This window comes from Manduca sexta, chromosome 13 (genome assembly GCF_014839805.1).
Source record: "Manduca sexta isolate Smith_Timp_Sample1 chromosome 13, JHU_Msex_v1.0, whole genome shotgun sequence".
NCBI classification, from domain to species: Eukaryota; Metazoa; Arthropoda; class Insecta; order Lepidoptera; family Sphingidae; genus Manduca; species Manduca sexta.
In genome coordinates, this window is record NC_051127.1 from 13,364,259 (window position 1) to 13,391,715 (window position 27,457).

Genomic DNA, 27,457 nt, shown 5'->3' on the forward strand with positions numbered 1-27,457 from the left:
GTGATGGGTACTGTGTTAAACGCTGGTGCATTAAGGGTTGGCATATGTACTATTAATAGTGCACATTGATGAAGAACTCACTGACTTAATTTAGGATGTCGGGGACAGGGCCGGGTCTCATTGCTACATATTATATTTAGATTTTAGACTAAGTACATCGCACTTAGTCGTACGTCACCCTTACATAGCACTATACAGCACTATTAAAATCTAATTAAATAAACATATTTTTATTAATCAACTTAAAAAAGGGGGAGGTGATCAATTCGTCGTGAACGTTTAACTTCTTTTTTTTTGTTAAAAATTTTATATTTTTTTAAGATAATGTTTACGGATTGGAACGAGTTCCCCGCAGACGACGAGACCAATCTAGTAGAGCCTGACACTGAATCATATCACAGTATACACGCCACCTATACTTACTGCTCCGATGACGTCAAAGTTCTGCCTGCGTGGAGGTAATTGACTCATATTTATTGGTGTAAATTTTATAACATAAAGGATTGGTTAAACACCTAACTTTTTTATACAAATCCAAAGACATTTTAATTATGATGCTTAGGGTCACAACTTTAAGTCCATGATCTAGTTAAGTGTTTAAAAACGTTATTAAAATTTCACGTTTTATTTATTTTAATAATAACTAGCCATAGGAGGCCAAGTGATCTTGAGAAAAGTTTTAGTCTGTTTTTCAAGTCTGTAGGTCACTTAGAAAATCTTATGCGCACGTACACTACACGCTGGCAGCAGGTTGATTATAGCTGAGTTAAACAGTACGAACAGCCCAACTGACAGTGTAGTAGAACAGTTTTTACCATAGTAAGACATACACAATAGATAGCTCTTCGTAATTGTTAAGAAAACTAAAGTATTAGGCCTATCTCCGACCAGTTTATCAGCCGGGTTTAACTATGATGTGTTCCGGCGTCAGGCAATGCCGACAACCAGGATCTATATGGAACGAATAAATCTGAAGATCTGGGTGATGAACCCACTGATTATGGACTGTCATTGTTCTTATTATAAGACTAGCAATTTACTTCTCTTATCATTTACATCTTTATATAAAAATGTTCGGATTGCTATATCAAACAAAGATTTAAGATATCTAGTTGTAAATCAGTCTGCAAGGTGAAATAAATCGTAAGCTACATTTTTATTTCAACATAAATTTGACGTGACAGAGGGCGATCTTGAAATTTTTGAGGAAGACCTATATTCAGCAATGACACCTAGTGACCGATGACGATATTAATGATTACTTATATGACCTTATATTTTATGAGCATGCACTCACACATTTGGAAATGGCGCTGTACAAGTGAAATTTTTGCAGTCGTAAATGCTACTTCTCGGACGAGTATCCTCTACGTTTCTTCAGGAGCTACCACGACTCAGACTGCGACCACATGTGTTTCGTGAGAGCTGTGGAGAAATTTTGTCAATGCTTGCCGGCATATGTCCCTAATGTTTACCAATCCCAAGTTTGTAACGTTACTAGTATCCCTTGTATGATGGAAGTCAAATGTAAGTCTATTTTGATATTGTAGGAAGCTTTAACTTTACACCACAACAATATAACGTAAATAATAAATAATAATATTAGCTCTGTATTATAAACTGTCCCATTGTTGGGCACCGGCCTTTTGTACTATTGAGAGGGTAATCCCTCCTTAGTCCACTGCGTTGGCCTAGTGCGGATCGGTAGGCTTCACACACCTTCCAAATTCCTATAGAGAACTTCTCAGGTGTGCAGGTTTCCTCACGATCTTTTCCTTTACCGATGAAGCAGGCGATACACACATATTTTTTTTGAAAAGTCAGAGGTGTGTGCCTTTTTAGGATTTGAAGTGCGGATATTCGTTTTTGCAGTCCGTTCCACAACCAACTATATTGTATTCTTTGTGAATTTATCGTTCGCTTTAACGGTGAGGGAAAACATCGTGAGGAAACCTGCACATCCGAGAAGTTCTCTATAGGAATCTCGAAGGTGTGTGAAGTCTACCAATCCGCACTAGGCCAGCGTGGTGGACTAAGGCCTAATCCCTCTCAGTAGTAGAGGAGGCCCGTGCTCAGCAGTGGGCAAGTATATAATACAGGGTTGATATTATTATTATTATTATATTACTTACCTACTTGGATAAACATATTTGTAACATATAAGCATAAGGAATTAATGACTTGTTAGATTGCGCCACATTTGGCAACGTTACGAAATGTTTCGAGATGAAACTGTTAGTTCAATTAAATTTGAGACGAGGAAAATACGATAGGATGAGATAACTGTATCGACTCCTGTACTCAACACGACCTATTACCAAAATAGATGTGCCGATTTCGATAGCTATAGTGGTTTCTTAGAATAATGACTGTGATACACAGAAACGCTTGAGAACTTTGAGTAGAATGGAATAAGGACAAGGTTTATTACTTTGTACGCTTTTAGATATCCAACCCAATTAAAATCTGGTTTAAAATTTGGTCTTAGTTGTCTAACAAGATTGTCATTTTTCTTAGATAACTCATAAATAGGTAAATTGAATAATCCATCTGACTGCCTCGGTGGCGTAATTGTATTGCATGTCTGGTACAATAGCACTCTGAGGTCCTGGGTTCGAATCCCGGGTCGGGCAAAGTGATATTTGGGTTTTTCTGCTCAGTATCAGCCCGGAGTCTGGAATTTGTGCCCGATATGGCGTTAGGCTCGCCCCCTATCACATCATGGGACGGAACATACTTGGCGAAAAGTGGGTGCCCTAGTTTGCGCTTCTGCATACCCCTTCGGGGATAAAATGCGTGATGTTATGTATGTATGTATGAATAATCCATTGGCTATAATGAGGTAATTGTTCGTATTTATTTTCTAGTACAACTTGGTAAATGGATGTATTCAAAAGAATGTGACTGTCCAAGAGATTGCGAGTCGCTACGATTCAAAGTCGACATGAGCATTGGCAATCTGAACGCTTTACCGTATGTCCTCAACAATCCGTAGTAAGTATTTTACCTACATTCTTTCTTAGAGAATATATATAACTATTAATATACTTACTGATCTCGATGACATGTTGGCCACAGTAAATGGCCTACAAAAATCTAATATCCAAATTGGTAATTGGATCGTTTACCACCTAATTAATGCATGGGGGCGTAGTTCTAAGTACTTACTTCTTTCTAAAATCTTTTATTATGAAGTTAGGTCACTATTATAGGGTAGACGAATAGCTCGCCATCAGTCTGTCTGCTTCGTTAGCGTTTGGTTGAAATCCGACAAGTCAAAACTTTATAAAAAACATTTATTTATATAGCAACTACATAATATTATGTACTTTAATGATTTCCTATGTTTAAGCGAATGTTAAACATTGAAATAAAAATTACTTTTCGGATTTCTTAAAACTTGTTTGCAAGCACTATATTCATTTAAAAAATATCACACTATCATACTTAGTAATTAACTAATTATAATGGTTTACCTTTTTCAGTTCAGGACTGATCATCAACAAAAGCACCTCGATCATGCATTTCTTTGTCACGAATTCCGGGTACGTGAAACAAAGGCAAGAAACGGTCATGTCTTTGATCAGTTTGGCATGTAAGTAGACATGTATACTGTATAGTGTATAGCTATCCTCGCGGAATGCGTCAGCAGTGGGCATTTTTCCAACAAATGTTTTCCGGGCCAGGGTTATCAAGTCATACCTAAGGCATTGCCGTAATACAAAATACTTCCAGTAGATTATGACTTTCTTTACAGACCCAAGTAAAATTTGTATACATCAGGTTACTAAAATAACCACCCCTTTTTCATAAGTTAAATTAATTAGTTATCTGGATATTTGTGAACTCAAAAATAGCAATACCGAATACTCTCGAAGCATTCTAATTTTGGCGGTGTGCCATGCGGCAACCCTATCTACGCTAACAAACATCTAGACTTCTGGGCGCCGCATATAGTAGCAGATAATACCTACATTGTTTTGTATAGGTACCCAATCGCTCTATATTCATATGGCTTTTCCTACCTGGAGGCTGATGTACTTAATTAGATCATTGCACAACTTTATCATTTTACTTAAGAGTTAAAATATAAATTACAAGTAGGTCATTTAAAGTTATTATATTCTCTAAAAACACTGAAACTAAATATTAATTCGACATGTAAGAATAATATAACAGACATTTATTATTAATAACTAAGTATATTATAATAAAAAACCCTACAGTTGGAAAAATTCTAATTTTGTATTTGTTATTAGGAAATGAGAATTTCTTAAAATTTCTATACGCACCTATTCGTAATTCTAAATTAATGATATGGTATTAGGAATACCTAAATCTAAGTCATTTGGGTCAGAGCCAAGGCTAACCATCGAGGCAATGAAACTAGACTTTGAAATACCTTATAGTGCCTATATTATATTTTCGAACTTACTGTTGAGTGCCAAGTTAAGTATGCCGCTCGCTGATGGTAAGCTATACGACCTCCCCTATACAGAAGCAACATCATACAGAACTTTGAATAACAAAATACTATGTGGCACCTGAGAAATTAGTCCCATAATGGCAGGTAACTACGCTGGCTACAATGTCCTAAACGATATCTGAAATCTTCCACTAGTAAAATTAAATTTAAAAAGTATTATATTGAGTTACTGTGAAACTTATTGCAATGGCAGTAGAAACGCAAACGCTATTATAGAAAAGAAGGTAAATAGATAGTAGGCACTAAATAACTTAGAATTAGTAATTACCATATCAAAAACACATTTAAAGAGTAGTGATTAATACCTAAAGGTTTGTTAAATATAGTCAGGGGCCTATTTCGTCTACAGGGATATGTCTGTTTTTTCGCAATTAGAGGGTTCTAATCGAAGGATAGCTTTGGTAGCCGTATGGGTAACTAGGGATTTTTTCTGGATTAAATCTTTTATTTGGAGTAAAACGAAGTAATTTCAAAAATTCAATGAACGGAATAGGTATTATTTACCTATGTATTTTATATTCAAAATATGTCTCCAAGATTTATTCCAGTTTGTTTGAAATTGTTTGTGAAATTAGGGTATTAGATATCTAATACTTAATTTGTTGCATACTTATATACGTTTTATTAATTGTCAAGGTAAGTATATTTTTTTATAACACATGTTAATAAGTGTTATATTTTCAGCCAACCTTGGAGGCGTGTTCGGTTTGTGTCTCGGCTTCAGTGTGCTCAGCGTCTTGGAAATTCTATTCTATTTCTACATAATAATAAGGAATTTTATTCGTCGTCACTTGCGCAGACGAAGAGCAGTTAACTCTAAATAAATTGTGAATTATTAATAAATGCATACTTAAATGTACGTTAATATTCATTTTGTTTTTATTACTATAAAAAGAAAACACACCTACATACTTACCTTTACCTACACTCATGCCTTTATTTCCGAAGGACAAGGTACTTATGTGCACCCGAGATGATTTTGATGAACAAATAACTATTTGTGCCTTGTGGAGCTATAAACAACACAATTTCTAATCCCAAGCAATTTCATATTAGAAAACTGACACAAATTATGGTTTCCCAAATTATACTTAATAAGAGGCTAGGCCTGATTAGATAATATCATATAAAAACTACTACTACTACTACCCATAGAGGACGTAGGATCAATAATTTTTTTTTCTTGAATAATAATTGTTATGTAGTGATTCGCTTAATATTTATGCATTATTTTGAATTTCAAATTAATTGATTATAATTCATTCATAATGCGTAAGTAATTCAGTTCCGAAAATGTTTATGAAATTATTAGTATATACTAACAAAGATGCTTATTTGCACTCAATATTACATTTTGCAACAAGAAAATCTTTATACTTTTAACAAAATCACATATTATTTAATATGTTTTGTCAATATGCTAATCAAATATTTTATTACAAGTTGGCTGCATCATATTTCGTTCTAAAAAGGAAAACCTGTCATGACATAATTAGAACGTTAGTTCGGCCAATGCGTGTATAATTTGTAGCAGATACAAAAATAAACCACCTGTCTCGTCGCGACAGAATTAGACCAGGCCGAAACGTGTGGGAGTAGAAACCACATACCACTAGCTCAGCCCTAGGGCTCTCTTACAACTGGCGACTCCTTGGCAGGGGCGTAGCTACTGTATCAGCTGTATTAGTGATATGGGGCCCCTGAGCTTTGGGTCCTCTCTTGGCCCATACCTTCATTAAACTAAGCCCAAAAGTTCGCAGTGCCCTAGAGAGCCCCCAACAAATATAGATATAGGGCCCCTGTATGGGAAGCAACGCTTCTGCTCCTTGGTGTTATGTAGGTAATAGGTAAATAAAGGAAATAAAAACACAACATCCGGAGTATGTGAACAAATTTATATTTTGATTTACATTATAATATATTTCACTATATCTGGCTATAATTTCCAATATTTTTATCAAATATATTGCTTTATTTATTTCATGAAAAAATACAAAAGTAGTCTATATGTCCGCGTTACGAAAAATTCATCTAGAAAAAATTACATCACTTACATATAAATGTGTCGATATTATGCGTTATACATCTCGTTTGAGTACTAACAGTTAGAAGTCGTTTACAAGAGTACGAGGCGTCAGTCCGCCTCGCGTGCACTGCGTGTTGCACTGGACACTGCAGTGCCGCACAGTGTAGTTACTACTAAATAAATACCTTCGCGTCAACGCCTAAACAGTAATACTTTAATGGAAATAGCTAACTAAAACTAAAATAAATGAATTTTTGGCTTAAATTTTAATTTATAACTACGAGAAAAACATAAGATAATAATTTGGTCTAAGTTATGCATATTAATAAATGTTAAGTGTCTTATTCTAATTATTGCCTTAAACTAAATATATTTTTTTACCAATGGTCTTTACCATAAATATAAAATTTCTAAACTCATGCCATGGACGCAATTGTATCTAAGACACAATGTTTATTTGTATAAAAATATATATAGTACAACATCAGAAAGGTCAACAAGTCGCGAACAATGTTCATTTGGGTTTGTAGAAATGCACGAGTACACAGTACCGAGGTGATTCCTTGAGTGATGGCAACAGGCAACAGGCATGAGTAATACAAAACTTAAACACGAAGTGGCCGCGGCCATCGGCCCAGCGCCTCACATCACTGGACGTATCACAAAAGGCTTAACAATAACGTTACACTACCAGTACGTGGAACGGTAAGACGTTACATCGACATTGAGCTAACTTATATTCAATATATTAATCATTTAAGTATTGCTGTTAGTTTATGGTTAACTAATTATTCCATACTCGTCATCATATTCCCGAGAGTAGACTTAGCAAATGGCACGAGGTTTATTATGACAAGATATTTCGAGGGTATACAAACGTTTTGTGCCGAAAAGTCCACGGTCAAAGCGTAAGAGATTGTTTTACATAAAATTCACAACAAAACGCACCGACTAAGTCTAGCGTCGCTAGATATGATCATATGCACAACACCAACGACAATCTCGAAATGCTTCAAATAAAACTCTGTTTTATTTTTACATCACAATTATTATTATCATATCTGCTGAATACATCTATTCATATAAAAATATTCTGTAGAACTTTTAAAACAGCTCACGAATTGACTTCGGCAGGCCGGCGCCATCGGGCCGTTTCACTAACATTACCAGACTACGAAATAACATTATAAATACAAAGCGCGAAATGAGCAAGACGTCACTTACGGAGCTCAATAAATACATAATCGGGACAGAAGAAAGACGACAGAACGAAGGTCGGAAAACGAAAGGAACGACCGAATCGTCGAATAAATAGGCGCAGTCCTTAATAAACTCGTCAGTTCACGAAGAGCTTCAGTCGCACAGCGCGGGGAACAGCGCGGGGAGCGGCGCGGGGAGCGGCGCGGGGAGCGGCGCACGCGCAGGCGACGGCGATCAGAGGCTCACCAGCGAGCTCGGCGCCGGCTCGGCGGGCGAGGCGTCGGGCGCGGCGCGCTGCTGCTGCGCGCACGGGTGCGGCAGCGGCAGCGCGTGGCCGTGCACCGGCGTCAGCCCCGTGCCGCCCTCCATCAGGCTCTCGAAGTTGAACGGGATGCCGTTGCTCGGCGTGCTTATCTCTATGCCGGCTATTTTGTTGTTTCCCAGCGCCTTGTTGTTGTGTAACTGGAACACGAATTACTCTTTAGTCTTCTGTTGCTTACGTTATACATATATACGAATTCGTGTAGGAGTAATAAAATAATAATCCTCTTTAGTTATTTAAAGTTGTTGATGATCAATGAATTAAATTATTAATGTACCTGTGCTGGTGTGAGGCTGAGCGGCACCTGGAGGGAGTTGGGTCTGTTGGGACGCACTATCGCCGGCGGGGTCTCCAGGGCGGCGGGCGACCCACTTGTCACCACGGCTGGGTTGGCCGACGACAGCATAATTCTGAAAGGAAATTTACTAATGTCAACACGCTGTGTTATAAAATAACAGCATTATGTCAAGATTTAATGATTATTTATGAGCCATAAAATTATGCTTTGCGTTATTTACTAGTTCTTTTTAAAAATAATTTCTTTCAAAATACAAGTCTAACGTAAAAAATGTAATTAAATGTTGTTACTTAAAATATTACATTTATTTATTTAGTTGATTAGTTGTGTTGAGGAACTTACTTTTTGTCAGTCGGCGGCGTTGAGTAAATATTGTCCAACACTAAGACCGTGTCTACTGAGGGGTCGACCACTTCCACCTTGACACGGACGCCATCCTCGGGTATCTCAGGGTAGGCGTACGGGTCCTGGAAGGGCTTCACATCGGGCGGGCTGATGGATCTCTTGTTGAGCCGGCAAGATACCATGTGGTTCTGAAGGATCACTTGCAGCTGCTCCCGGTCAGCGTTCAGTTTGCGGATTTCCTCCTGGAGCGCATGCTTCTTTTCCTCTAATTTGTCGGTTTCCTCTTGCAGCTCGTTGGTGTGGTCGAGTCTGCGCTTGCGACAACGGGCGGCGGCCATTTTGTTTCGCTCGCGGCGGATCTTCCTGCGCTCTTCTTCCTCGGGCGTGAGTTCTTGCGGCGCCTTGTTGGGCCGGCGGCCGCCCATGTTGCGCCGCTTGGGCGTGGGCAGGCCGGGGCTGCTGCTGCTGTCGCCGCTGGCGGAGAGCGGGCCCGGCGACACGTGCAGCGCCGTCGTCGGGCCCGAATCACAATACGCCGTCGGATTCAGGATGCCTGCAATACACAATTAGTCAATTGAGTTAAACGCTTAAACGCTTTGAAGGTTGCGCGATGGGAATCGAGAATGTAACCGACGATAATGTTTTGTTCTTGTGTTTTGCAATTGATGTATCTATCGACAGCATAACATAGCCAATCTTGAAAGACCCAGGAAGTGGATAGATAATGAATATACTACTAGCAAACTTGTATGATATATTAAGCTCATGAATGATTATTTTAACATTAATTCGCTGCTGCAAATACTAATGCTACAATATAATCTATCAGAAAACCGAACTGTTGATCAGGTGTACATTCGTCGGAGGACGGCATCAACAATGAGAAAACACTAACCGTAGTTGTTGGCGTGCGTGACTGACGGCGGCACGAAGCCGGCGTGCGTGGTGGGCTCGCTGCGGCAGTTGGTCAGCTCGATGTAAGTCTGCTCGAAGTTGCGCAGTTGCGTCGGCGTGATGGTGGCCGTTGTGCGAGTCGGGACCCCCGACTGGAGGCCCTCGAGGTTCGCCAACTGGAACCAAACAAAATAATGTTATTACTACTATTTACGCATGAAGGTTGTTGTCTTGTAAAGTGGGAAATGATTGTATTTTTGTTTTGATCGGCGTACGATAGAGGTGTGTAATGTGTATCACCGAAATACAGATCGGCCCATATATTATGCACAGCGGTGATTGCTCACAATGTGTATTGTTTAGTGACGTCGGCGGCACGTAATTTGTTATTATTGCAATATATTTTTATTACGTTCGGCAGCGCTTCCACATTCCGATCGATGTTTATCAGCTATGTGTTTGCATAACATTAATGATAAACATTGAAACGAACAACAATCGTTAATTACTGCAAATTCGGATTTAAGCAGAACGTTAACATCTATTTGCAGATTTGCCAGTGGGCCGTTTACCTCAGTTTAATTTCTGTAATAACCAAGTGTCTGGTTCAATAAGAGCGTTTAAAAACCACGTGCGATGAGAGCGCATCCATAAATCTGTCACCCCTGGCAGCTTTACACAAACAAAATTAAAACTACGCATACGTTCCACTAGCGATAGTTTACAATGCAAATTAATTTGGACAGTAATAATATAATAGACGTATAGTTTAATTGGTATTTTCATAGTAACAGGCGTGACCTGAATATTTTTCGTCACATGTAGCGTGTTACGGTGATTGACGCACGAGTCCACACTCCGAGGCAGGTGGAGCGGCGCTACGTCACCGCTCACCAGGTTAGGGCATACTCATGAGTTTGTAAGCGGTATGTGGCGTGCAGTGTGCAGTACCTGCTGGCACCACAGCTCCGTGGCGAGGAAGTTGGCGATCTCCAGAGGATCGATGTTCTGCATCTCGGCGGTGCTAACTCAACCACGTTTATAATTAGACGCTTACTCTATTGTGTTGCGCTTTTTGCGGCGCGACACCTTCGTGTGGTTCGAGTTTGTTAGTCGATTTGTTCGTTATAATCCGCCCTCGCAAAGTGCAGTGGGTACTGACTACAAAGGTCGATCCGACGGTGCACCGGGTGATAGGTTCGTTCGGTGAGGGTGGCGGGTTCGGTGATGGGTGTGAGGTAGGGGCGGATCGTCGGTCGTGGTCGCGATAGTTCGCGGTAGAGTCGTGTGCGCGGGAGTGCGGCTCGTTCGTTCGTTGCGCGCGCGCGTACGGCGGCCGGCCGCGGCGGATCGCGCGCTACTGCCGCGCCGCCGCTCGCCTCGCCTCGCCTCGTCCGAAATCTTCGCCCACGAGCGACGTCCAATCATTTATTAATAGAATACTCCTCTAACTCCGGAAATATTTCGCATCATTTCGCACGCGGCCGCCGTTAGTATCTGAGGCAGCGGGCTTCGTCCTGAAAACCGTGCCGCGCCGACGACGTACTGACAGACACGCACCCATGCTACTCGATCGCCATTCCCATTGCTCATCGATCAAACCCAACCATTTATAATTTATATCTGTTTTTATTTAGTTTATAGGCAGGTTACATGGAGTATGCATGGATGTGCCAAAATTTTAATACAGCTTTCCCTTCAGCCTCGTGGAAGAAAGTGAATACAAAAAAGGCATACGCAACCTTCGCGGTATATCTTTCCCTGGCAAAATATGCTTATAAAGGCATACAAATATGTGAATTTATGTTGAGTATCGCCAAATCATGTTCGGTAACGGTGCTAGTGGGTGGGAGGCTTGGTCGGACCTTGCGGCAAGGACGCCACACCGTCGTGGGCGATGCTGATTAGTCTCTACATACTGCCTTATATGGAACACTTAATGAATCTCATGACGACGAATGCAAAATGGTTGTCTAAATTTGACGAATTTTAAAACGTCCAATGACATGATAAATAATAACATTTTTTTTTTGTAATTACTAAAAATATTTTCTTTTAAACATTATTGTTAACCAAAATATTGTAGCTTGGTAGTTCTAGATGATTACGGAACCGCCGTAAACACTTAATCGTGGTGTAAAGCAATAGCAGTATCGCTGTACACACACGTTAATCCCTGTAAAGTTGATCAAGGCGGGGTTAAACTCTGGCGGCGCGTCCGGAAGGCGCGCGGCCGCTCAATTACCACAATTGCTTAAATGAAATTCGTCTCAATGCGAAGCCCCGTGCTTCCAACAACGTTAATTGGTCACGGTGCTTTACTTAACAATTAACTGACGCATTATATATTATCTCTTGCATATTTACTCGTTACACCACAATTTTCTATATTGAATCGTTTCAGCGGATATTTGTATAGAAAAATGTGACTCTCTCTTATCGCAACTGCAGATTATCTAGATAACAGCTCGTTAATTAGCAGTATGCAGCTATCGCGGCTTCGATGAAAGAGATATGTGTAGATATTATTTCTAATTAGATCAATGCATAAAACATTTAAAACATTGCACTTTCCAATTATAAATGTTTACAATCATTTAATTATCCGCGTTCCCAATTCCTAAATGGATTACAGCAAACACTTATCGTTAACTTGACATTCCGAGAAGGAGTATTGCGCATGCATCGCGTACGCGTAAATCCGAAGCCCTTGAGGGCCGCGCGGTGCGGCGTGCGGCAGCGAGTAACGCAGTATGTGGTCGCATTGATGGTAGTGTTATCGTGCCGCGTGCTCCCAATGAGATCACCACTATATCTAGTTGTGACGTATTGTTTGATGTGGCGAACGGTGCGCGGTGTGGCCTGCAGACACTACACGCTACACCGTACACACGGTACTGCGACGGCATAGAGCGCAGGTGTGTCATCTGCGTGTTATTATTATGAGAAAACTTTTATACACGAAAAGTTTGTTTGATATTTGACGAAGATAACGTGTATTCCCATAACTGTAACAGCACCCAATAAGACGAGTACTGATATGTATGAAATTCTATTGGCACATTGTCTTGAGGAATTGGATTAAGGCAAGACGGTAGTTTGAAAGATTACATTAAGATATAAGATATCAAAATTCGAATATAAAAAATGCCGCAGCGTATAAAATATGCAAATCAATAAACATTCCATAACCAAACAATGAATGCGCAATCAATCAATTTATCCGCAGTCGGTCCCGACGTGCGGCCGCGGCGGTCCCGTCAGTTTTTCGTGAAATGCGTATGCACAGCATGTCTCCTGCGCAGGCGCACAAAGCGCCGGTAACAACCGTTATCCACACGTGTGCTCGCCCACGTACATGTCCTATCTAATAACATATTATTCAGCACGTTTGTAATTCATAATTCTAGACTACGAATCAATCTAAATGCCGACCTATATTGTGTTTCTGAGTTTATGTAAACGATATTTAATAGTGCATCACGCACACGTAAATTCGCAGGGTTAGGATCAATTCAGAGTCATTTTTTGCTTAGTCAACAAAACTAAACATCAGAATGAGGCAAAAGTCAAACCGTCTTTTAACTCTATTTATACTGCTCACTCATTTATTCCTTGTTATTTCCATATACGGCTGGAAATTTTCAGATTCCATATATATTTATTAATCACATATTATTTTCATTTTTCCAATGAACTGTATGGCACCAATTGTTAGATCACCCGGTATGTTTGTGGGGGATTTTTATTCCTCACAATTGACGACAACGTTACGTCAATGCGTCTGAAACATACGATTCGTAATATGAGGAAATATAATTAACCCCCATTTATATTATCCGTAAAATATTTTTACTACATTAATGATTTCTGATTACTGTAAACATTTCCGTGTATCCCGCGCGCATCTCTCAGATCGGAGAAATTTGTCGCGCATCCCAAAGTACCGTCATTTCTTTATTTAGAACAGTATCACGTCTTTCCGGGAACGTTCGCTGATACGCCAGACCTGCACACTGTTTGCCAGTTTATTACACAAAAACATTTCCATTAAATATAAAAACATTATTGGAGATAGGAATAAACACCGGCGAATGATGGGAAACATGGCAGCGAATACGAAACGCGGCCTTGGGGAGTGCGCACTGAAATATGGGCCACGATAATCATCGCCCTACTAACTTGCTATACTGGACACGTAAACTTTACTGGTTGGCTTGCAAGTTTTTAATTCTGATAAAAAAAAAATGTGGAAAATAAATTATCTTTATGCCTTGTGCCTCCTTTACCCCAAATGTAATTTTCTGATGATCTCACTTCACAAGCAGTCCGTACCGCAATGCTGATTTACGCTATTTTCACAATCTAACACAATATGCGTAACATTGCAAACAAGTACGCACAAACATTGATCCATTCATACGTCACAGCTTTAACGATCCATAAACAAGATGTCATTTACCTCGGCAAAGGACTCTTGTTACTTCCGACAGACGATAACTCTATGGTGCGCAATTACCATAGACAATGGTTGTTTTGGTGTGGCATGCGAGTCGCGGGTGCGCGTGCGCACGTGGCGGCCGCGTGACGCCGCAGGTGTGGCACGCCCACTAACATCAGTTGGGCAGTTGATGTGCCGAATGACAGCTGGGCCATTGGGATATATATTTCTCATATTTTGTCTAAAGTAGAGAAAGGTTGTTCAAATATGTTCAGATGGAGAAGTCAGTTACGAAAGAAGATAAAAGGAATTTGAGTTATATTCTCTATCTAATATGGAGTTTATTCCGTACTGTTTATTATAAATTGTCTTTAACCAATTTGCTTTTATGTTCATAGAAACTCTCACAAAATTTTGAAAAATTTTAAAGTTCAAAAAAGTTACAATACCCAAATCTCTTTATACCTACTTAGTTTAATGTATCAAGAATAACTCCTACACAAAAGCTACTACAACAGGCAAACAAACAGATGCCAACAATGTTTATTTATGAAAATAAGTTACGCCTGATGCGACTAATCGTTAATATAAAATTAACACTGCAGAAGCGCTATTAAATTCCAGATCTTATACCAGTCATTACTCGAAAACAGATCACAGTTCCTTAGAAATACGGAACTTAACGCGCCACAGCAGCAACCACCGTATATAGGGTTGTCCATGCCATTAATCTCTAAAATTTCTGAAATGAATATCTCGCGGATTTGTCAGTTGGACCTTTGCTAAAAATGATTTGCCTAGGTAGATGGTTCTTGAAATGAAAAAAATATATTTGGAACTGATTTAATATTAAGACTTTAAAATAGTGCTATAATAATCATGTAAAAAAACATTCTGTGCAGCTAATGAGTGTAGAAATTATTGTCATTTATAACTATTTATTGCGTAAAGTAAACACCTATTTTTTTTAAATACATAACTTATATATTACTTTACAGAGTCGACAACCCTATCATGAAGCACTTACAGAGCATAACGCTATCAAATTGAAATGGTCATCTCTGCGCGGAGTGGTGCTGACATACGGCTGGTTTTGTACTCGGCCACTTGTCTGGGGGCTCATTAACGAAGCGCTAATTACTGGTACTAATGCGTTACTTGGTCGATATAGAAAATTCCTTGAACTCGTTTTAAACACAAAGATGTGTCTGTTTTGCACTGTTTTATGTGATTGCACGTCTAAACGCTTCGAGTGGTATGTTTGTTTTCATGTGATACTGTCATTATACTTGCCAGCTATGTATGAAGATGTAACTGATATTATTTATAAATTCCAAGTACCCAACAACCAATACATTTTATAGTTGAATTAAATTGAAAATTACATTAAGGGATATTTACATGCAACGAATAAAATAAAAATCACGTACATTTACATAATGAGTATGTAAGAGTACAAATATAGCCAACACATGTGCTCGCGAGAGCAACACGACGCTGAAATGTGGTTAGTGTCGTACTTGTAGCACATGCAGGCGACGCATGGCGCCGGGAGCCGTCGGCGCTGGCGCGACATTGACCGCCACCGAACGAATAATAAAACAAATCGACGTGCTGGCATCGCGCCAGCGTCCCTTCACTTCACCTTTATTGTAGAGACACTAACGCACCCGCCATCATTACGCCAACCATAGCCGCGGATAAAACCCAACACGCTACCCAGACAACAATGGATAGCTCATAAAACACAGCCACGTAGCTGCACTAGATCGATATCGCTTCACAACACTTTCACCCTCCCCAAATCACCCTCGCTCCATTATTAATTGTTAATGCAAATTACGCTTACACACGAAAAAGGATTTATATTGAAAATGAAAGCTTGTCCCGACAAACGAGGCGGCAATTAAATCTATTGGCGCAGCGAAGTCGACCTTCATTTTCACGAAAACTGTACCATTGTACGTTTCTCGGAAAACCCGCGTGAGTCACCCGACGCACGCTCTCTACCTCGCGGGTCACTACGATCGCGTATTTACATTCGTCGTCGGCTCAATTCAAAAACTCGATTACGATGAATGATTCATGCCAAACTATGAATCAGCACGCGACATTGGAGAAAATTCTGATACTGAATAACATTATGAGGCGCGACACGTTTCGTAAATGTTAAACGATACTATGGCCTACAATCTTTAGAACGTACGCGCGTTACAAGGGAATAAGCGTCTGAAGGTTGAGAACAAGGAAACGATAACAGTACAGGAAAACGAGGAAAACTGTACAAGCCGCGTATTGGTCGTTGCTCAGGTGGTAATTAAACGTTATTTGTGCCCAGGTAAGAAAAACAAAGATTTGTCTCCTAAAGACGCAATAAGATAATATTGTGTGGCGTACGGCGCCGAGTCGAGGACCGGATATCGCCCGGAAATGGCGAGCATTCCGCGCGGCGCCGCACCGAACCCGCACACTTCGCCGAAAAAATATAACATGTTTTTATGTTTTCACAAAACACAATCGTTATTAAATCGCATAATGTGGCGTATAAGAAATACGCGGAGCACATAAACGCATCGGCTGCGGCCTTGACGGCGATTTCTTTTTCCTCAAATCAAACACTGCATTACAATACAAAATCAAATTATATTGTAAAAGCAATGTTACGATTTATCTGTACTGGGAAATGTTTTAAATCGGCCTTTATTGTTGCTCTATGATAAGAAACAACAGCTGCACAGCGCCGTAGAACAAAGAGTTATAATCCTAACGAGTTGAATAGCAACACAAATTATATTAACGCTCTTGCGATGCTACCGACACTTCATGCGGTCAGATTACGTACAGTTATGCGCATTATCTCCAATTAATAGGTAAGTGTCGTAATTATAAGCATTTGTACTGAAAATTACGCGTCACTTTTATGTGACATAGCTATTTTAGTTGATATTTTTATAAACAATTACTTTGCATATACCAGGAGAATATTATACCTGTCAATAATTTTAAAGGCGCTATAAATAAATAAAGTTAATTATAATAGAAAATGTTACTAATCTTTTACATGGAGTAAACATTACCGATGAGGTAGTTTCTTTTAATTAGCACTTTGTATCTCACGAGCTGTTTTACGTCGCCTTTACAGTTACTCGCGATATATTCTGAATTCTTCTCGAAACTTTACACGCGTCGAAATACAACGGAATGTTTTCTCATTTTTTGCATCGAGTCGCGAACTTAGCTGACCGTTTTTGTAAGTTTAAGTTACCGTGCACGTTAATTACATTTTAAACCTCATTTCGAACGGATAATTCAGCCGACATATAGTTATAAGTGTAATGTGCCAAGGTAAAGCGTTCGACAGCGGCCGAAGTACACCGCCCACATGCATACGTGCTTACAATATTTTTTCTTAAATAATATCGCCCACATTGACATTACAGTTTAAAGTTTAAACATTTTCGCGTATCTTAACATGAATAGCTTTTTTTTTATTTTGAAAAATAAATAATTTGCCTTCTGAATATTAATGATACTTTTTATATATAGGTACAATACATTACCCAGAAAAACCGTTTATATTTTATTAAAACTAAAGTTTCTCGCGAGTCCGACACTTTTTGCGGCTTTTAACGCGTCCTAATTACTCTACAATGGTATTGAACGCGCATATCTGAGACCGCGGACTCTACAGGTATATACAAGGAAAAACGTGTAAAATCTTTGTTTTATATGGACTTTTAGATGCTGTTTTCGACACACGCGATTAGTGGATATATAAAATTATGGATCTAACAAAATACAAAGTAACTCTTTGAAACTGTTTCCTTGTAGGTTTATATGTTCGTATAAGGCGATATCATAATATAACCGGCTATTAAAATTGTCCAGTAAACGATGCCTGCCCGTGGCCACAATGTTCGTACAATACAAAACAGTTAGCAGGCGACACACAGACGGATAGACAGACAAAGCCATTGTCTCAGCAGCCGCTGTTTGGCGGCACTTATGCTAATTTCTTTTGAGGTACGCTCCAGCCTTCCTTTGCGGGCTAACAAATGCTTTATTACCTGCAATATTTTAACAAAAGACAATTGCTGCGGCAACGGCCGGCCGATTACAATAAATAATAACTACCCGTGTTAGTACACCGGCCAAATTGGTATGCGTTTGTGAAACAGGACCGTTTCGGCCTTTCGCTTCCAGATTTATGTACTTAATGTCCATTGGATAGTAATTAGAAGGTTCGAAACCGTATTTAACTTACAAGTGGCAATTATTTCGGTGATTCAAGAAACACTACTAACAATAAACCGTAAATCAGCACCTGAGACCACTTAAACACATAACAAAATGAATTTTGAACTGTCGCACAAGTTATATAACGCTATAACTTTGTAAAAGGTAATGGATGTTATCGCAGAACTTATACGTTTTAAAAAGAGGCACGGATAATGTTCGGTAATCAGTTGGAGGCGCGTGCGCATTGAAAGCGTTTAGGTTTTATCAACGGGCGCGGAAAGGCCCACTTGCTGGCTGGCACCGCCTAGCACCGTCCGAGATAAATACGCCCATCGTGCCGTTGTCGCCATGCCATTTAGTTATATTAACTTTCAAGGAAATATTTGGGACGGCCTTAACATTAATGACATATTGCGGATAAAGTTCGATGTCAATTGGAAAAGTAAGTGGATCCTGAATAAATCGAGTGAAACTTGTTCAGCAAAATATTATACTGCATTATAATGATTGTTGACGTAGATAGGGTAATACTTTGTTAATCAATTAACCATTACCACAGTACTATTGTTATACCTGCATAATATGTACCACTGACATTACTATACAACTTATTTAAATTTTGTCTTATAGACTATTGAAAAAATGTAAAAACTAAACAAGAAATAATTAAAGCATGTCTTGACTTTGTAATATACTTACAAAATAAATAAAAATACATGTAAAATATTGAAAAAAACTTATAAAAATAGCTGTTTATGTTAGAAAAAATTATTAGGAAGAAACAGACAATATTTTTCCTTATATAATTGTAGATAAAAATTTCCTTCCCGTCAGGAGAGGTCGATGATGACGTTAATTGGACAAGCGATACCAAACCAATGAATTAGTTCACCACACTTACATCATCACGGTAATAAGTGTGAAATTTCTTAAATACAAAATTATAATCTCACCAGTAAACCAATCTACATGGACATATTTTAAATGTAGAAATTATCTAATGCCACATAAGATAAAGCCACCGTTTTCGACTGAGATTAGCTCAAAATGTTCTCCTATTAACGTTCCTTACTAAGCCTTAACTTATTCATAACACGGATTATAGGTTAGCTTAACCAAGTTGCAACTTGCTGCAGAACACCATAAAAAACCACAATGGACACCAAATACTAAACATCAGGCGCCATTTTGATTTTTTTGTCATATCATATCATCCCTTTGGGTTTGTAAGTACAAATGGGCCGGTTGGCGCTTCTATATCAGTAACAGATAGCGGCATCCGAATCGTCTACACCACCGGCGCATGGCTTATCGCTTTTCCACGAATACGTCTGCAAACACTTGAATTTATCGCGAAATATTTCACAATCAGTTTTATAGAGAAAATTTCTGTTTACCCACAGCAAACATAATGGTTATATTTAATTGAATTTAACATATATTTATGGTTGTAAGACACATACATTATTCGATCATCAAACAATGAAAATAAGTTCGACAATGTGGAGATAATTATGGTTGTATGTGACTGACATTTAGCTATACGTCGCAATATATAGACGTCTACTTTTTATTATAGTCACAATTTCGCCAAACAATGGAGTATTTAGGGTAGATTACGAACTAAATATTATTAGGAAAATCAATACTTTATACGACTCGTTCAACTAAACCTAAATGATAAACCATAAACCCCGATTTAAAATCCTATGTGGAATTGCTGAACGAACAATGGCCAGAGAGTGTAAGTGTAAAGTCACGTAATTGGCATCAGTTTGGCACCAGACCAAGGTTTCATAGTTGCGTCCCTCGTGCACCCGACCAATTACTTCAAAATTATTGTTATATCTTCAACAAGTAGAGAGCCATAAGGTTTTATAAATTCAATATCAATTGTTTATTTTTACTTTTGAAAATAATGTTCAGAGAGATTTTATGATTACACCACATTTACTACTTATTGATCCAAGTATTTTTCCTATTATTAAATGCGTTAATTCAATATTTCTTTGTTATTATTTCTTAAAGACTTAGAACTATTCTCATACGCTGTGTAAACTCCACTCCACTTCACTATAAGTTCGTATTCACCATAAACTTCATTATCTGAATATAAATTAATTTTGTTGTTGTACATTGTCCTATACTGCGTCAAATGTTACATCAAATTGCGATGTCCGTTCAAAGTTTACTTAAGTTGATAATTACGATTGAATTGCGCAAACATTTCGCAACAAAGATTTATATATATAATATATTTTAGTGTTACACTGCCGTATTCAATATAGAATCGCGTATATATAAGCATAAACTGAGTGAATGCGTACATAAAGCGACAGATAATACTCTTTATATTTCCCATCAAGAGACGCATCGCATCACAAACTACACACAAAGAATAATAAGCCCGCATAAATATGTAAACTTATTTTTATATGAGGCGGAGGATGCCCTCGTGTGACTGATTAGTATACACGATGCTCTGTTACTTTATTAAGTACTTTTAATGTTTGGCAGTTGTAGGATAAACCAACTAAAAAAACCGATAACGTCTTTTATCATAAAAAGTCATTGTTTTTTTTTTGTAAAGATCGTCACATAAGTGATATTACTTTGGTTGATAATTATAACTTTTTTATACAAAAAAAATCTATATGATAAAAATACATTTCGTAAATGACTTTTCATATATGCCTATTAGGAAATCCCCATCACGGATGAATAATTAATGTTTGCGCTCCATTATCAGTGTTTGTACTACAAAACTAAATCATCATGTTATTTAAAAAAAAAATATTACTTTAGTATTTCATACATTTTGCAACAGCATAAATTTTGGTTGTGTGAGCACAATGATACCTTCTTATGAAACTTATAAATCAAAAAGAAAGACTGGAAAATCTTGCCCCCATAAAAGTGTTGCACCTTGACCAACTCCCAAATATGCCCATCGCGATAGCCACTATCTGTTTACATAAGATTTTGTGTCATACCTACAGAGTTTTGAAATCGTCTGCTTTATCATAGACAAACAGCCCATATTGTTAATATTTATTGTGCGCATCACAGGTACGACTGTCGATAACACTGGGTCTATATAATTACATATCTTCTCTATTAGCTATATTTATGTATTATCATTGGAATTCACTGATAAAAAAGCAACAAAATATAATGAATACTAGTCATGTGTTTTGTTACAAACATAATATATTCTGAGCTCAACCCAATTATATCAGCAATAGCGAAAGGGAATGATGGAATATTCAATAAAACACATCAAGCGAACACGATAACATAGAAAGCAAACAAATGTTCCACATTATGTTTATCATGATACCAACAACAAATTACATACGGGTTTGAAGAGCAATGATTCGATCAAGGACAGGGCAGGACACCCTTCCGAGCGGATTAAGTGTTAATACGAAGAGGCGGGGACACGAATTTGAGATATGATTACAAGGCCCGGTGGGTACAATGGCGATGCAAATAATTGCGTTTATGGCAAGGTTGACGTCGGTCGGCAGAGGGTTCGTTCAACTGACCGCGAACGATGACACGGTGCGCGCGCGCAGCGTCGCGGCGTCACACGCGCGCCCCACGCCGCCGCCCGCGCCGCCGCACCGCCCGTCAGGATGCGGAGGACACCGATCTCAAACCGATCTTACATGGCTGATAACGTACAATAAGGATCGTCTTCTTGAATACATTAACATTCCTCACGCGATGTTTCGTACCGACCGACGACCACCGGCCAACGAGCAGCGTCGCATCGCGGTTAAATTAAACTTATTAATTATATTGATGACGCAACGACGTGTAATGGCAAGTGTAATCAACTTTATGTTTATAAATCTCTGCTATGTTATTTGGGAATCCCAGATGTTAATCTAAAACAATGAATAATAAACACATAATATAAATAATTATGCTAAACCTTACCAAGTTTCCTTAACTGCAATCCAAGTTTTGCACACAACAACAACAACAACAGTGGAAACTTCAATTAAAAACTTCATAAAACTTGTCGCAACTTGAATAAAACGTGAAACACTCGCGCGCACCACCGAAACTTTCGCTCGATAGCGGCGGACGACGTCGGGAAACCCCTCGGAAATTACGCGATGCACAAACGCAGCGAGTAAATATTATTGCGCCGACTGGACAAAGGTTTTGTTATCTAAAACCGGTGACAGCGAGCGTGCACGACACGAGCCGCACGGCCAGCGGTGGAACGTGGAGTGAGGTTCGCGCGCCGGCCCCGCCACCGTCTGATAAGCCTGGCGCGACGCCCCCCGGCGACGCCTACGCCCCACTCGGCGCCGCCGCACCGGTGCATCGTAAACACCACCGGCCGCCCCTCAGCACCCGAAGTCGACGACGGGGCCGCCGCCACCGCCGCCGCCGCGCCGGCCAGACGGGCCCCCGCGACTCGACAACTGCACCTACGCAGTTTCACAACTGCAAGGTCCTTAACGTGTTGCACAAAATCGATAACTTTCGACTCCTTAAAAAGACTAGGAAACGGAGACTCGTTGTGGTGAAACTATGGCGGGGGCCCAGATAATGCAGAACAATGAGCCTCAAACAAACGCACAACCTTTTTAGTGTCCTCCTAATTGGGATGTTAGTTCGAGCAAGCAGAAATTTAATATGCAACGCGATCGGCTCGCTACATAAACAGAATAATTGAATTAGTGCAAGCATGTCGATCACGAGCGGCGACCATGCTGGCCACCAGTGTGGCGAGAGGCGAGTGGCAAAATATGTACAGCGGTGACGTCACACACGCATGCTACAACCCCCGCACTACCACATAACTTAGATACATGCTGGCCCGCAGAGCATAAGTTGTTGTTCATGAACTCACTGCCCACGACTGAATAACATGCTTCATAAACATAACCGTTAAAATAGGATACACAGAGGCAGTGTTCCTCTTTTAACATATAATGACTATTTATGTATAATAATGTTAAGTTTTTATGAGTTATATCGTAAAAAAGGAATTAACTTTATGATTCAAAACACAAGTGACTTAAAATGCATGAGAAACAGTCACTTAAAATGTTTACATCTAAACAGAAAAAAACTCAAAACATCCATTAAAAATTATTGAGAAGAAAAGTAATGACTACTTGAAATAATGTAAATAATAACAGTGCAGCGAATTAACGATTGCGTTGGCACACGCATGGCTGTAGACCAACGGTAACAAAGTATTTGCATGATTGTATAAATACGTGCATCCACAAATAGGGAAAATAAGACAGAGAAAGATTGAGGAAAAAATACTTCAACACTATCCTTGTGAATGTAGCGAGGATGGTCGGTGGGCAGGGACATGTCCATCATCGAACGTATGAAATATTCCGCGCACGGAGATCAATCAAAAAAGCAACAGCGCGACATTTCACAGTTTGATCAACCGTACGTAGGGGTTCAACGATCTCCAAATAATCAACACGGTGGCGGCCGCTCATCTAACACGCGACTTCCATCCGTGACGACAAAAACGTCATTAACATTGTTCAGCGGCACGACACCCGCCGACCGCCGTCCGCCGCCGACGCAATACCTATTCATTCCCTATTCAAGTGCAAAAACATCGAAGACGAGTTTATCTGAGTTTAAAATCAGCGTGTTGAAATAAAATATACCGCATAATGCGCAAGTGAAAAATGAAACAAAAAACCACGGCACATGTGACCTTTTGTAGATATAAAAGAATTAAGAAATGCGTAGGAGCGGCTAAATACAAAATTGGATTCGAAGAATTGCGGCAAGTAAGTAGTCATTCGAAACCCATTAATTCGGTTATTTACTGACATACCATTTATTGATAATTTGCTGAAATTACATACGTTTACTCATATGAAAAATTTATGTTTAAATATATAACAGTACGCCAGGATAGCTCGGCGGTGTTGTTGAAGTTAGACATTATCCCAACTATAAAGGAACTCGGACTAACAGACGGTTTCTACTCGGCAAAGTATGAAAACTTATAACGTAAGTAACAAAAGAATATCTACTAAAACAATACTTTCATGAGAGCAAAGAAAATGTAGAGTCTAAATGTAAAGTTTTGTATAATAAAATTGTGCGTGCACTTTATTACGTCAATCGTCAAAGTTTGAACTTCAACATAATAAAATGTATTTTGATAGTTTGTATCCATAAGGCGACTCTTCTGGTGTGAACTACATAAATTTTTCGCATAAATCGAATAGTGCCGTAAACGTTGATATATTGAGCGTTAATAAAATCAGCAATAAGCCCACATGGGCTTGCGAGTGGAATCTCAAAAAAAAATGATTTAAATCACATTCGAGACTCGACGTATCCACAGTCGTAAACATTTACGAGTGCATTACTCTCTACACAGTAAACTGGCAAACCCGCGCAAATTATCCGCCCGACAATTTATACCGCGCCACGGAATTGTATCTCTTGATTATGCTTTTCATATTCTGATTTGTGACCTCCGCTTGTTTACATTACGTGCATCAAAATATTTAATATAAAAAATGCATCGAATGCACCGCTTGAGAATGTTAAAATTTATTTGTCACAGAAATCAGTGCCGTGACGTGGTCGGGCGAGGCCCATATGTTACGAGATTAATCTTTTCAAATAATTTGACCTTTTCACATGACGAGGGTTCATTAAATAATGGCGTCGGTATCGGTAGTACGTATTGTTCCGTCTATCAAACATTTTACTGTAGGCGGGAGCTTTTCGTTCCCGCCACTACCCTGACACTCGTGGGCTAGAGCGCGTCGAGCCGCGGCCGCCGAGCCAAACACGCCGTATAATCCGATGGATGAATGAAATTTCTAACGTGATTGATTTGTTTTAACTTCTATTTTATTTTGGCTGCGACGTTACAATAAAACAACGTGATTTGATATTTTTTGTTGAGTGAACAAAATTATTTAATGTGATGGAATTTGTATCAAAATATAGACGTACTGACAGCATAAAATGACCGTTTAAAATTTCATTTTAAATATTTTATTGGTAATTGTTTGTTTAGAAGTAACTAATGTTAGTAAAATACTTATAATAGTTAATACATATATGTTAATATTCTAAACAATAACATTATATTGCAAAGAATAATAAACTTAATAAGGAAAATATCCTTTACAAGAACTTGTAAACAGCAGAACAGAATTTTAATTATACAACTAACCAGAATAATCTACAATACAAAATCCGTGCCAGTGTAGCAAACAAAGCAAACTATAAAATACGCACGTGCATAAACAGTAGGCATCTTTAATAAACCACTCGAGGCGGAAACGTGAAAAATGTCAGTAATCTAAAGAGCTGCAAGCACGATTCTTGTCCATAATCGGAACAAGGACTTAGCAGCTGTAAATATCAACTCCATGATTATTACTGTGACGTAATTATTATCGAGTCGCGAAACAAAGAAAATCTAGGCTCGCACGGCCCTTTGTTAAGTTACGACATCATTACGTTTATAGAAATTATGATGGACCACTATCGACAAGTTTCGGATCGAGTTATCAAGATGTATAAATCGGTATGAGGAGAATGTCCGGCGGAATGTGTGACTCACGGCGCGAGTGTGCCCGATGGGACCGGGATCCTGAACACTACACCTTATCGGACGCGAAACCGTTCAGCCGGACCATATCGTGCATAATTCCCTTTATTTTATTACATTATACGAAATACAAAAATTGACGATAAATAAAAAAATATAGCAAACGTTAAGAGACTTTAAATTAGTTGTCTGAGAATAATGCGACATTAAAATGCTACTCCAAAACGATTCAAAGCAATATAGACTAACATAGAGCCATTACTAAGATACATTGTGATAGACGAGCCCGCATTAATCAACAACAAAATTTGTATTATGAGGCTCTTTACTTTCTTATGCATTATGCATCATCCATTGGAATGTGTCAGGGCCATTAATTATATTCTCCATAATATACTCACGGGCACATTAACAGCAACAAACATTTTGTAGGCATATTGAAATGTGTTTGAACAAACAGGAAGCTTTAATCGCTGAAGGATAACGGATAATTATGTATTTATACACTTTATAGGTTATTTAACAGCAAATGTGTCTGTAGCAACTGTCAGAAACGATTTTCCTGTACTACGGGAAAGATTAAAATATTGTCCTAATTAAACATGCTTATTAGTTCGTTCAAAAATAATTCTTATAAATAAACACGAGAAGTGAAAATGCAAATTTGAATACAAAACGTTCGGTAGTGAAAGTAATGGGACAACATAGGTTGTCGTTGCGTTGGACGATAGTTTTGATGGGCGAGACAACGTGGGTGGTTGCAGCGACAAGGCATGCGCGGGCGCCGCTGTGACAAACTGCCGCCGCTGACAGCTCACTATGTTTGACGGAGTGCCCGCACCAAATTACTATGCGACAAGACACTTGAAAAGAACCCATCAGGCATTTCGATGGGTTCTATTCAATGTGGCACAAAGCCCAATATGCTACTTTAACAAACATTTAATATTTAAATGACAGTTATAAAAAACACCAAATATAAAATATTTATGGTTTTATGTGATTTGAATATAGTAAAAACAAATACATTTTAAATTGAACACATGTAAATTGATTTAAATATACGACAAAAAATTATGGACGTCCTCACCACTCTAATTATAGTCGAATAAGTAGCGCATGACTTGCTTATATAAAAACATTTGGACAAGGAAATATAATGTCATAAACTAATTAAGCAAAAACCCAAAGACAGGTTGTAAAACTAATAAGCTGATAAACGTGTGGATTTTTATTTATAACTAATTATTACGTCGAAGTAAAAACCAGTTCACTAATCAGGTCCTAAGTATTTATTTCCAATAAAGGGAATTGATAAATAGATATTTCTACGACTATTTCTGTATTTACCTAATGACAAAATTCCGGCAAATAGATTTTTCCAAGTCCGTTATCACAAACATATTGTTCGACATTTCCGAGAAGCGAAACTCTAAAACGGTAACGGGCCCGACACAATGGTGAGCACTTTATGGTAATGGTCGAAAATGGATAACATTGGTAATGTTATCTCTGGCCGGCAATAAAGAAGTCACATTGCCCCTTGTCGCCGGCTACTTGTGCAACTATGAAACTCCTTCTTATTTACGTCTTAGCTTAAGCTATTTTCTGAGTACTTTGTATT

The 27,457-nt window shown here is 38.8% G+C and overlaps 2 protein-coding genes across 4 annotated transcripts in view; one reads left to right on the forward strand and one right to left on the reverse strand.

The window, feature by feature from the left end:
- Nucleotides 1-324: 324 nt before the first annotated feature.
- LOC115449124 (sodium channel protein Nach) lies at nt 325-3,603 on the forward strand. The gene is made up of 4 exons (XM_030176849.2): nt 325-458; nt 1,337-1,527; nt 2,868-2,994; nt 3,486-3,603. The coding sequence occupies exons 1-4, from the start codon at nt 325-327 to the stop codon at nt 3,601-3,603; spliced, it is 570 nt and encodes a 189-aa protein (XP_030032709.2).
- A 3,426-nt stretch (nt 3,604-7,029) lies between these two features.
- Nucleotides 7,030-27,457, reverse strand: part of LOC115449120 (transcription factor kayak) — a 38,018-nt gene continuing 17,590 nt past the window's right edge. For 2 of the 3 annotated variants that reach the window (XM_030176842.2, XM_030176843.2), the window contains exons 2-5: nt 9,573-9,747; nt 8,675-9,230; nt 8,312-8,444; nt 7,030-8,174 (exon numbers count right to left, since the gene is read on the reverse strand). In XM_030176842.2, the coding sequence (XP_030032702.1) occupies nt 7,947-8,174; nt 8,312-8,444; nt 8,675-9,230; nt 9,573-9,747 (1,092 nt within the window). In that variant the 3' untranslated portion in view covers nt 7,030-7,946. Of the gene's footprint in view, nt 8,175-8,311; nt 8,445-8,674; nt 9,231-9,572; nt 9,748-10,522; nt 10,948-27,457 lie in introns of those variants that run through there. The other variant, XM_030176844.2, reaches the window with a different exon arrangement.